This window comes from Oryctolagus cuniculus, chromosome 12, assembly GCF_964237555.1.
Source record: "Oryctolagus cuniculus chromosome 12, mOryCun1.1, whole genome shotgun sequence".
In the NCBI taxonomy this organism is placed as follows: Eukaryota; Metazoa; Chordata; class Mammalia; order Lagomorpha; family Leporidae; genus Oryctolagus; species Oryctolagus cuniculus.
Genome location: NC_091443.1, coordinates 25969793 through 25983303, shown reverse-complemented (window position 1 = coordinate 25983303; position 13511 = coordinate 25969793). Strand labels below are relative to the sequence as shown.

Sequence of the window (13511 nt, the reverse complement as noted above, 5' to 3'; positions counted from 1 at the left end):
TGAAAGAAGGGATCACATCTGTGAAGTTCACAAGAATTGCTCATTCTAGTTTCTCTGCTTTTGAATAAGATTGTATAATTTCTGTAGAAGCTATATTCAGGCCTTAAAGTTAAATTAAGATGAGCAGTTTGGGGCCAGTGCTGAAGTGCCTTAGGTTAATTCTCCTCCTGTGGTGCCAACATCCCATATGGGTGCTGGTTTGTGTCCTAGCTGCTCCTCTTCCCATCCAACTCTCTGCTATGGCCTGGGAAAGCAGTAGAAGATGGGCCCCTGCACCCGTGTGGGAGACCTGGAAGAAGCTCCTGGCTCCTGGCTTCAGATCGGCTCAGCACTGTCTGTTGCAGCCATTTGGGACGTGAACCAGTGGATGGAAGATCTTTCTCTCTGACTCTCACTCTCCCTATAACTCTACACTTCAAATAAATCGTTTAAAAAAAAGATGAGATTTTCATTTATTATTATATTAACAGCTCAATAGTATCACTTGTCATTACTATGATAACATATATAAATTGTACTTACTAAGAAAACAGCATGATCATCACTAATCTGACACTAAATATAGAACAAAATTACAGGTATAATCCACAATTAAATTTAGAAAATCACCAAAAAATGGAGTTAAGTTGGATTAAGGTCTATTCAAAAGTAATTTCTGGAACAACTAGAAATCTGAACTTAGATGTCCTAACTTCTAATGCAAAAAAATGTTTTAGGTTTAAATTTAACCAGAACATTTAGATGATGTTAGCAAAGTACCAAAAAAGAAGAAGAAACAGTAATCTCACTAACCAGACATCTCTCACTGTTTACATTTTATCATTGGAATATCCTCCAATGTTTCTCCTGTGTGAATAAAAGCATATATATTGAATTTTTCTGCAAAAGTGAGGTAACACCATAGAACTTGGTGTTTTTTTTTTTTTTTTAAAGATTATTTATTTGGAAAGTCAGAGTTATAGAGAAGGGGGGGGGGGCGGGGAGAGAGATATCTTCCATCTGCTGGTTCACTCTCCAAACTGCTTCAACAACCAGGTCTGGGCTGATCTGAAGCCAGGAGCTTCTTCCAGGTCTCCCACATAATTGAAGGGGCCCAAGCATTTGGGCCATCTTTCACTGCTTCTCCAGGTGCATTGGCAGGGAGCTGAATCGGAAGTGGAGCAGCTGGGACTTGAACTGGCACCCATATGGGATGCCAGCACTGTAGGTGCTGGCTTTACCCAGTAAGCCACAGCGCCAGCCCCTATACTACTCTCTAACAACATTAAGTTGTTCTTATACTCAGCTTAGCTAAACTAACAAAATGACCAAATAGTGATTTAAAGGCTTTCAGAAAGCTATAACAGCTACTCTTTATTTTCTCACTGTTTTTAAATATGATTTAGAGTGTTTAACTATGGTTTAAAATGTGAATAGACGGGGCTGGCATTGTGATGTAGAATGTAAAGCTGCCACCTATGACACCGGCAACCCATATGGGCACCAGTTCATGTCCTAGTGGCTCCACTTCTGAGCCAGCTCATTGAAAATGGCCTGGGAAAAGCAGCAGATGATGACCCAAGTGCTTGGGTCCCTGCTACCCATGTGGGAGACCTAGAAGAAGCTACTGGCTCCTGGCTTCAGTCTGGTCTAGCACTGGCCATAATATCACAATTTGCTCTAATTTGGAAGGTACCTTCCATTTTATGGTAACACAAAATCAACATTATACACTATTCCTGAAAATAGGACATTAGTTGATAGAATGTTGAAAAAAACCTTCTGTTATACATATATTCACCACTCTCCTGACCTTTCCTCTATGAGTCTTCTTTTTTAAAGATTTATTTTATTTTATTTTATTTTTTGAAAGGCAGAGTTACACAGAGAGGAATAGAGAGAGAACCTTCCATCCAATGGTTCACTCCCCAAGTGGCCTCAACGGCCGGAGCCACGCCAATCTGAAGCCAGGAGCCAGGTGCTTCTTCCCGGTCTCCCACGCGGGTGCAGGGACCCAAGGACCTGGGCCATCCTCCACTGCTTTCCCAGACCACAGCAGAGAGCTGGATTGGAAGAGGAGCAGCTGGACTAGAACCGGCGCCCATTTGGGATGCTGGTGCCACAGTGCCAGCCCCTATTGAGTCTTTAAACACAGAGTTCATCTGAAGAAATCAGTCATGTAATGTTATCACAGCACATGTAAAATACCTAAAATGGCTTTCAATCAATGGTAATACTAGTAGCAGATTTTCTTTTTACTGCATGGACATCAGAAAGCTTCTTCCATTTCTACTTTGTGGAATTGTTGCTTGAACCAGCTCACAAAGAAGCAAAACTTTCAAGACAAAGTACTTAATAATATTAATAACTGTAGATAATGTAGAATAATTAACTTATCTAGTGACTATTATTATTTTCATAGCAAGATAAATAGCATCATAAATGACTATGGTATTTCTTAGAGAACACTTTTTAAAGATAAGCAAAGAAAATATTTACCCTCATTTCTGGTTCTATCCGTAAACAGTAAGGCTGATTCTGATATTGCTGAATTTCCCCAGTAATTTCAGCAACTTTCCTCCTCTTACTGAAATTGATTAAGTCTTTCCCTTTCTTTTTTAAGAAATCATTATTTCCTTCTTCAGTCTTCAGTATATTTGTTAAATATATTCCTAGTAAAAGAAAACATTTAAAGAAAAGTTATTTTAAAATTGGTTAATCAATATTTGACCTAATAAAATTGAAAGGCATCATATATAATTCAGCAATTCTACTCCTGAAATGTTGATATGTTTAATAGACTTAGTCATTAATTTTCCAGTAAGAATTATTCAACATGGAAATAATTTAAAATAAAAAGAAAATGAACACTACTAGTCTGATGGCAAATTAAGCTTTACTGGGGCAGGAGTGTTGTACAGCCATTAAGTTGCTGCTTGGGATATCCATATCCCATACTGGAATGTATGCTTTCCTGATTCCCATACAGCTTCCTGCTAATGCACACCCTGGGAGGCAGAAGATGGCTCAAGTACTTGAGTCCCTGATACCATGAGGAAGACTTAGATAAGTTTTGGCCTCTTGCTTTGGCCTGGCCCAGCCCAGGCTGTTGTGATCACCTGGGGAGTAAAACAGTGGATGGAAGACTCTTCTCTGTCAAATGAAATGAAAATAAATATTAAAACTTTTAAATTAAAATTTTCTAAACCCTAATTTCACAGTCTAAATTTTAAGTGTTAAATCTATTTTTAAAAAATTTTCATTATTTGCAACAGAGTGCCAGAGAGAGAAAATGAGAGAGAGGGAGAAATCTATCTATTGGTTCATTCCCCAAATGGCTGCGACAGGTCTGGGCCAGGCCAAACTCAGGTGCCAGGAACCCCATCAGGGTCTTCCACAGGGGTTGCAGGAACCCAAGTACTTCAGCCATCTTTCATTACTTTCCCATATGTATTTGCAGGGAATCAGACTGGAAGTGAAATAGCTGGGACTCAATAAGTGCTCTGATACAGATGCCTGCATCACTAGCAGGGGCTTAACACACTGTGCGACAACACTAACCTCTGTGTTATATTATTATGACAAATTTTTAATATATGATTATAAATATTTAAGGTTAATAATCTTAAGTGATTATTAATCAGTATTTTAAGCCAATTTTGGTTAATAAGATTACATAGTTATAAACTAATTATTTTCAGAGCCAGTAATTCAGATAGAAAAATAATTATTTCTCACCCCTGGAATATAAAAATGATTTTAATCTCTTTTTCATGCATAACTAATGATTCATTTAAATTGACAGTTCTCAATTCGAAGCAATTTTGTCCCCCATGGGATATCTGGGAACATCTGGAAACACTTTGGGTGATCACAGTGAGGAGAAGCATACTACTGGTATCCAGTAAATAGAGGCAAAGAGGCTATTAAACTTCCTACAGTGTACATGAGAACCCTTCACAACACAGAACTAACTGGCTCAAAATGTCAATAGTGCTAAAGCTGAAAATGATTCAAATCATTCTTTATCAATAGAAAAGTGATGAGCTGCATAACAGTTTCAGTCAACAACAGGCCACATATTTGATGATAGTCCCATAATATAATGGAGCTGAACAATTCCTGTCACTTAATGATGCAGCATTCATCATACTGTTGTAGCACAACACATTACTCATGTCATGTGGTAATGTCCACGTAAACAAGCCTACTGTGCTGCCAGTCATACAACGGGGTCGCACAGTTATCAACAGTACATAATACTTGCTAATGATAAATGATTATGGTGCTGGTTTATATATTTACTATATCATACTTTTTACTGCTAAGAGTATATTCCTTATACTTACAAAAAAAAAAAAAGTTCCCTGTAAAACACTGACATGTTACAGTGGCAGTGGCCTCACTTATCTCATGTTTGCTGAGTCTCTAGATTGTCAGTCACACTGAGGCACTGACCTACTGACCTATCCCATCTGAGTTTGTCAAGTGTACTCTGTGATGTTCATGCAACAGTGAAATCATCTAAAGATGCATTTCTCAGAACGTGTCCCTGTCGTTAAACACATGACTACGTTTAAGAAAACTTTACCTTACAAAATGCTGCCTAATGTATATCAATATCTTAATTCTGAAAAGTCACCTAAAAGCCTCTAATATAGAGAAAACATGAGTTAAAAAAAAATGGGGGAAACAAACATTGCAGCAGTGATGTAACTAGAGAGATACAATAAAAATAAGTTACCATTTCACCTGTGCCTACTACGTGCTAGACTTTGTATCAGGTAGTACAGTTAAAATATCTTTAAGTCTTACAACAACTCAATGAGGTAATTGTCATAATCATTATTGCATAGGTAATGATGTAAAGAGTTTAAGATTTTCTTAGTAATAAATATAGCCAATGAAAGTAGATAAGATGATAAAAAGTAGGGACAACCTGCCTCTACTGCCTAGCCTTTTCTTTTGGCTACAACACACTCATTCTCTAAATACATTCATATTTAGTAACTTACCAAAAAAAGGCACACAAGGTGGATTGATTGACTTAAGTTTTACTAGGTATTTTTTAAAGTGATCTTGACTCAATTCAACAGCTTCATCCAAAATTCTTCGTTTTCTTTCCTGCAATGCCTTTAAAAAATATAAATTGAGTATAATTTTTAAAACAATTCAATCATATTTAAAATGTAGAGTTTTAAATTTTATAAAATTGTTATTCTTTGGCATTGTCTGAAATGATTTTTTTCTTTATAAGTATAAAACCTAAAACTTTAGTTTTTTCCAAAATAAACAGAGGATTAAACAAGAAAAAAAATTTCTTCCTCAGGACTCTGTTAGTTATAATTCTGATTAGCTAGGAATTCAAGTTACAGAGGTAGGAGAAGAAAATTATAATCCCTTGGTATTCAAACAGTTTTCTATTGAAAGAAGGGGTAAAGTGAATTTTGGTAAAGAGAAGGAAAGTAAGAAGATTCTAACAAAAATGTAGTAAACAAATTAAGCACAGGAACTTCTTTTATATTTATTACATTTTCTTACTGTAAATTAATTTGAAGTATATACACATGAGGCAGATGTTTGGCATAGTGGTTAAGACTATGGTTGCGATACCCACGTCCTTTTTAATGAGTGTCTGGGTTCAAGGCCCAGCTTTCTGCTAATGTGTACTCTGAGGCAGTGGTTGGGTCCTTGCCAGAACTGGATTGAGTTTTTGGCTCTCAGGCACTTTGGGAATGAACCAGTAGGTGGGAACGCACTCTCTCTCTCTGCCTCTCAAATAAATAAAATAAAGAAATTAAAAAAAACCACTTTTTAAAAAATTTATAACACACGAACACACACACACACACACACACACACAAAACCCATAGCAAACATTACACTTGAAAAACTATTCTTTATCCAGTCTACTGTTGATGGGCACTTGGGTTAGTTCCAATTTCTATTCACAATTGATCATAATGATAGGACTAAGAGCCAAAGGGAGCACATAAACAAGACTAGTGTCTGCAAATACTAGCTGATAGAATAAAAAAGGGAGAGAATGATCCAACATGGAAGCTAGATACACAGCAGAACCATAGAATGGCAGATGTCCTAAACAGCACTCTGGCCTCAGAATCAGGAAAAGAAAAGAAGAGAAGAGAAGGAGGAGAGAAGGAGGAGAGAAGGAGGAGAGAAGGAGGAGAGAAGGACTATTCAACGTATTTCCTTTAAGTTAAAGAAAAAGCTAAAATAAAGATGACTGCATTGTAGCCTTTTCAGCACTACAAAAAAGTCCTAGCTAACACGGACAAGAAAAGAAAAAATTCTGTCACTATTTATAGAGCATATGACTTTCTAGGAAAAAACTTAAATAAATTCACATATAGACTACTAATGAGAATTTACTAATGTTTTCTATAAAACCAATAACCAAAAATCAACTTTATTGTTATATATGAAAACCTATCATCAATAAAGAAGACATGATTTTAAAAAATAATCTAATAAAAATTTAACAAAATCAGTGTGAGCTATCTGTCAGGAAAACAATGAAAGTTCACTAAATGAGTAAATAAGGGCAGAGATAAACTACGTCCATGGTTGGGAAGATTCATCACTGTTAAAATGTCAATTCTTCACTAATTGCCTTATAAATCCAATGCAACTCCTATTAAATATTCAAATTTTTAATGTAACTTACACAAATCTAAAATTTACACAGAAAAAACAAAGGGCCAATAGGTCCACTTTTAAAAATGAAAATAAATAAGGTTGGTGGAAATGTATCCTATTCCTTCTTAAGAACTAATATAAAGTTATGGCAAGTAAGACATATGGCACTGACACAGGAGAAATCAAACAGAAAAAAGGAACAGAAGAGAAAAGCCAGAAACAGCCCCACACGTGTGGACCTTGACTAACAGTACAGCTAACACTTCCGATTAATGGGGCAAAGATGGAAATAAATGCATGGCAGCAACTGGGTAGGCATATAGAACAAAATTTGAAATTAGACACTAACATTATTCATATTCAAAATGCATTCTTAGCTGTACTAAGATTTCATGAGAAAGACAAAATATTAAGACAACAGAGGGGAAATCTATTAAATTGAATACAAAAAATGCTAATTACAAAGTAAAAAATAAGTGTATTTGACTAAATTAAGAATTCTTGTTCTCAAAAAGAATCATAAGAGATTAAAAAAGAAAGGGCTTCAATCTAGGAGGAGATATTGATAGCACACATAATTGACAAAAGATTAGAATAAAGAATATAAGAGAATTCATACAATTCCACAAGAAAAAACAATGAAAGTCTGAAAACTTCCACAAGAAGAAATACAAAGAATCAATAAACATTTGATATTAGGGAAATAGAAACCCAAACTACAAGACTAGAAAAATTTAAAGGATTAACAATACCAGTGTTGGTGACTACGTGAAATAATTGGATCTCATAAATTTTTGATTAGAGTGTAAATTACAACTACTTAAAACAATTTAGCCTTATCTAGCAGAGTAGAAGACACCCATATCCTATTATTTAGTAATCTACTTCTACAAATTCTTTTAGGGTCTTGCATGTGTGTACATGTGTATATACATGTAAAAAATGCTCATAGGACAAATGCTGATGATTGCCCAACAGGGGAAACAACCCAAATAATCCTTAACTAATAAGTGAGTGAGTACACTTTGGTAAATTTATTCCTATAATATGGCTATTAAATGACTATGAGCTACAGTTACAAGAAAAATCATGGAAAATGTTAGGAGACATAATACCGAGTGAGAGTCATTGCAGAGTTATATTCACATAAAATTAAATATTCAAACAAATAAATAAAGTTTAGAGACATAAAGCGTAAAATTCAGAATAGTAGCCGGTGCCGTGGCTCAATAGGCTAATCCTCCGCCTTGCGGAGCCGGCACACCACACCGGGTTCTAGTCCCGGTCGGGGCACCAGATTCTGTCCTGGTTGCCCCTCTTCCAGGCCAGCTCTCTGCTGTGGCCAGGGAGTGCAGTAGAGGATGGCCCAAGTGCTTGGGCCCTACACCTGCATGGGAGACCAGGAGAAGCACCTGGCTCCTGCCTTTGGATCAGCGCAGTGCGCCGGCTGCAGTGCGCTGGCCGCGGCAGCCATTGGAGGGTGAACCAACGGCAAAGGAAGACCTTTCTCTCTCTCTCTCTCTCTCACTGTCCACTCTGCCTGTCAAAAAAAAAAAAATTCAGAATGGTGGTTGATCCTGAGGTGGCAAGGAAGGAAACTGGATGCCTCAGAGATAGGTTTTTTTTTTTTAATTTTTATTCTTTATACTTAATACATAATTTTACAAATACTGTTGTGTATCCAATATTTTCAAAAAAATTAAAACCCAACATATCAAAATGAATAAAATATGCCAGAGTTTTTCAAAATCAGACTGAAATTAAAAATTATAGAAATTAAAATGCATACATAAAGCAGTTTTTCCTCTCCTCTCCTCTAATTACAACCCACTAAAGAAAGCAATGTTAAGAAAGGAATATACACAGGGGTTGGTGCTGTGGCGCAGCAGGTTAAAACCCTGGCCTGAAGCGCTGGCATCCCATATGGGCGCCGGTTCTAGTCCCAGCTGCTCCTCTTCCAATCCTGCTCTCTGCTATGGCCTGGGAAAGCAGTAGAAGATGGCCCAAGTCCTTGGGCCCTTGCACCCACGTGGGAGACCTGGAGGAGGCTCCTGGCTCCACTTTGGTACAGCTCCGTCCGTCGCAGCCATCTGGGGAGTGAACCAGCAGATGGAAGACCTCTCTTTCTCTCTCTACTTCTCTCTGTAACTCTGACTTTCAAATAAATAAAATAAATCTTACAAAAAAAAAAAAAAAGAAAGGAGGCCGGCGCCGCGGCTCACTAGGCTAATCCTCCGCCTAGCAGCGCCGGCACACCGGGTTCTAGTCCCGGTTGGGGCGCCGGATTCTGTCCTGGTTGCCCCTCTTCCAGGCCAGCTCTCTGCTGTGGCCGGGGAGTGCAGTGGAGGATGGCCCAGGTGCTTGGGCCCTGCACCCCATGGGAGACCAGGAAAAGCACCTGGCTCCTGGCTCCTGCCACCGGATCAGCGCGGTGCGCCAGACGCGGCGGCCATTGGAGGGTGAACCAACGGCAAAGGAAGACCTTTCTCTCTGTCTCTCTCTCTCACTGTCCACTCTGCCTGTCAAAAAATAAAAAAAATTTAAAAAAATAAAATAAAAAACAAAAAAAAGGAATATACATTCTTCTATACTATTGTCAATACTCAAGTAATTTCACTTAAAAATTTATAGTTTTTCTTTTTGTTATACTACAATGGAATCATAAGTTATTCTGAAGCTTTCTTATGGATTTTGACCATAACAATCACAAGTATTTTTCCAAGACAATATACATAGATCCACTCACTTTTTTTTTCCATAGCTGAACAATATTTCACACTACAGTTGTTAAGATAATGCATGTAATTATTCTCCTAGTGAGGGGCATTCAGGTAACTTCTTGTTTTCTACAACTATAAATAAAGATATAGTGACTATGTACACATAACATTACAAAATCTGGTACTTTTACTTCTTTAGGATTTTCTTTAAGATATGTGTACTTCTGATTTCAAATACATTGCTAGATGACTTTTCAGAGAGACTGTAAAAATTCACAGCCCCAAAGGCAATATTAAAAAAAAAAAAGACTTATTTTATTTATTTGAAAGACAGAGTTACAGAGATAGGCAGAGCCAGAGAGAGAGAGAGAGAAAGAGAGAGAGAGAGGTCTTCCATCCCAATGACTGTAATAGCCAGTGCTGAGCTGATCCAAAGCCATGAGCCAGGAGCTTCTTCCAGGTCTCCCACGCAGGTGCAGAGGTCCAAAGAGTTGGGTCATCTTCCACTGCTTTCCCAGGCCATAGCAGAGAGCTGGGTCAGAAGTGGAGTAGCTGGCACTCAAAACAGAGCCCTGGTGAAGCAGGCCAGGGCTTTAACCCACTGCACCACAGTGCCAGCCCCCCAAAAGCAATATTTGTATAGGCGAGCTTGTAACTTACTACCCTTCACTAACAGAGTTTTGATTTATGAAATATGTCAAAGTGTATTTTTAATTGAAAAGCAGGTAAAAACAAAGGTATATACAAATGGGAAAATACAGAGTTTGACCAAGTTAAAATCTTTAGTATCTTCATAGTCTATATAATAATCAATAAAATATAAACACCAAAGGACATGAACAGATAAATCACAAAGAAGAAAAGCAGCCAAAAAACATTTAAAAAGAGACATTTAATTTTTAAAATGAGTTTTTATTTTTGACCCATATAATCTACAGCTCGCTACCTCTGCCTCTGTAATTCTTCTTTTCAAATAAATAAATAAATATACAAATAAATCTTAAAAAAAAAAAAAAAAACTAGTGAATACCCAGTAACATTTTTCATGTCTTATTAGGAAACACTTTGGCAAAAGTATGAGAAGTTTTATCTCTCCCTCTCTCTCCCTCACTCTCTGTCTTACAAAATAAATAAAATAAATCTTACCAAAAAACCTATGAAAAGTCTTAAAATGTACAAATATTTTGACACAGGATTTCCACCAATAGAAATTTATTCTAGGGGGCTGGCAGTGTGGGCACAGCAGGTTAAGACACTACTTGCAACACCAGCATCCCATATAAACACCCCTACAAGTCCCAGTTGCTCCATTTCCAATTCAACTCCTTGCTAATGTGCCAGGGAAAGCAGCAGAAGATGGCACCAACACTTGTGCCCCTACTTCCCACATGGGAAATGCAGACGGAGTTCCAGACTCCTGACTTCAGCCTGTCCAGGCCCAAGCTGTTGAAGCCATTTGGGGAGTGAACCTGCAAATGGAAGATATCTTTCTTTCTTTGTCTATTGTCTTTCCCTCTCTCCTTGACTCTGACTTTCAAATAAATAAATCTTCAAAAAAATTTTATTCTAGGAGAAAAATCAAATTTTTACAAAGATTTGTATATATGGATATCCTATGATTTTTTTTAAAAAAATGTATCTATTTTGAAAAGCAAAAAGATAAAAAGAGATGGATAGAGATCCCCCATAGCTGGAACATGGGCCCAGACTGAGTTCCTAGCTGGATCACTGACCTGCACCAGGTATTTGGGTCACACTGAAGTGAAGTCAAGAGCTAGGAACTCAATCTGGGTATCCCACGTGGGTGGCAGGGATCCAACTACTCTTCCCAGGGTGCGCGTTATTAGCAGTAAGTCAGAACTGGAAGCAGAGTTGGGACTTGAACCCAGGATGCAGGTATCTCAAGCAGTATCTTAACCCTTTTTTTAAAAAAAAAATTTTATTTTATTTATTTGAAAGACAGAGTTACAGAGAGAGAGAGAGAGAGAGAGAGAGGTCTTCCATCCGCCGGTTCATTCCCCAAATGACCACAACAGCCAGAGCCGAGCTGATCCGAAGCCAGGAGCCAGGAGTTTCTCCCAGGTCTCCCACGCAGGTGCAGGGGCCCAAGAACATGGGCCATCTTCTACTGCTTTCCCAGACCAAAGCAGAGAGCTGGATCAGAAGCGGAGCAGCCGGGACTGAACCAGTGTCCATATGGGATGCTGGCACTGCAGGCCACGACTTTAACCAGCTGCGCCACAGCGCCAGCCCCAGTATCTTAACCCTTATGTCAAACGTCAACCACTAAATTATTTAGCACAGCAAAAATCAGAAATAACTGAACTGTCCCATAATAGAGTTGATGGAGCAAATTCGGTTTATTCATGAGATATAAAACCATGCAATCATTAAAAACCTTAATTCTGAAAACTAGCTAATAAAAGAAAATTGTGTATGTGAAGACAACACAGGTCACAAAAATCTATGCACAATATAATCTCAATTCTGTAATTAAAAATACACACAAAAATATATAATTCTCTTTCTTTCATCTCTAACCTTTTTAATAAATATTAAATGCATTATTTTATTATTGAAACATTCAAATAAATTTTAGAAAGAGTTCTTGCCATGTTGTGTGTTTTTTTTTTTACTATATACTTAAGTTGATTAAGAAGGTATCTGTATAACTGAAGATGCTTTCTCATTTATGTGAGACTATCAACCAATGTGCCACTGAAAAAAATTCACTTGGGTCTTTATTACATTTAGGTAAGGATATTAAAAAGAGGCATAAATCCCATATTTTCTGATGAACCCTAGGCTTATACTGCACACTGATTTTTATCCAGTATCTTTTTATCACTGTGTTTAAGGGAAAAAGATGTATTTACAAAGGATTTACTCAAAATGATAAGTAATAGAAGTAATCTTTCAAATTAACTTTATCTTCCTCCAAAAGGATGAAACAGCGAAGCCTAAAACTTACCTCGAAGGTATGGTCTAGTCTGTACACTGACACTGAATTTACTGCACTGACGATCTCCAATACACCATTGAAATTATTCAAATCTTGAAAAACTTGCAGAATTTCTATAATTCTACTTAGTATTGACACACGTTCTTCAAAATTTTCTGCTTCCACAATGCATCTAACAGCAACAAAGAATTCACGAATTAGAATAGTTTTTTCACCTCATTGAGAAAACAAGAAACCTATTTTACAGGCTTTAAGCTTGAATATGTGTTCATACTATGACTGTTAATGAGTAATAAGTCAGCGTAAATAAAAACTTACTTTTCAAACCAGAGGGTAAGATTTGTGGTATGACGAATCATTTTTAATAAATTTGGAGAATTTATTTCTTTATCTTCTTTGGTCCACACACTCCCCACAAGCTCAGAAGGTTGGACTTTCCTGTGGAATTCAAAAAATCATTGTAACTTAACTCTTACCAAGAATCCTAAATCTCAGGAAAAGGGCAACTTTTATGAAGGATCCTAAAACTAAGAAAAAAGACAACCCAAAGCATAAATGACCGAGCACATAACAAATAATTCATAAAGGAGCAATCTTGAATAGCTACAAACAAAAACCACTTGGTCTCTTACTAAGGAACAAAAAGAACATAAAACTGCAATGAAACCCCACACTACTCCTGTCAGACTAACAAAAGTCTGATAGTACCAGTTGGGTAAAAATATGATAAAGAATTCTCCAACATTGATACAGAAACAAAAAATTATAATCACTATGCAAAACAATTTGGTAATACCTTATAGTACTAAAGATACATGAGTTTGTGGCTTCCAAAAATGTTTTGCCTTAAAATAAACTTATCTTTTAATAAAATTTCCACTAACTTTTTTTAAGATTAATTTTATTTATTTGAAAGGCAGAGTTACAGAGAGTGAGGGACAGAAAGAGGGAGATATCTTCTGTCCACTGGTTCACTCCCCAAATAAGCTGCAATGGCAGCAGCTGGGCTGGTCCAAACCCAGGAGCCAATAATTTCTTCCCATGGGGGTGCAGGGGCACGAGCACCTGTACCATCTTCCATTGCTTTCCCAGGCACATTAGCAGCGAGTTGGATAGGAAGTGGAGCAGCTGGGACTTGAACCAGTGACCATATAGGATGCTGGCACTGCAGGTGGCAGTTTAACCTCCTA

At 37.3% G+C, this 13511-nt stretch overlaps 1 protein-coding gene across 2 annotated transcripts in view; it reads right to left on the bottom strand.

Annotated features, from left to right (window-relative positions):
• Positions 1 to 13511, bottom strand: part of SOS2 (SOS Ras/Rho guanine nucleotide exchange factor 2) — a 110523-nt gene that overhangs the window by 16990 nt on the left and 80022 nt on the right. For both annotated transcript variants that reach the window (XM_002718299.5, XM_051822817.2), the window contains exons 15-18: positions 12640 to 12759; positions 12331 to 12493; positions 4995 to 5112; positions 2479 to 2651 (exon numbers count right to left, since the gene is read on the bottom strand). In XM_002718299.5, coding sequence (XP_002718345.2) covers positions 2479 to 2651; positions 4995 to 5112; positions 12331 to 12493; positions 12640 to 12759 — 574 coding nt within the window. The remainder of the gene's footprint in view (positions 1 to 2478; positions 2652 to 4994; positions 5113 to 12330; positions 12494 to 12639; positions 12760 to 13511) is intronic.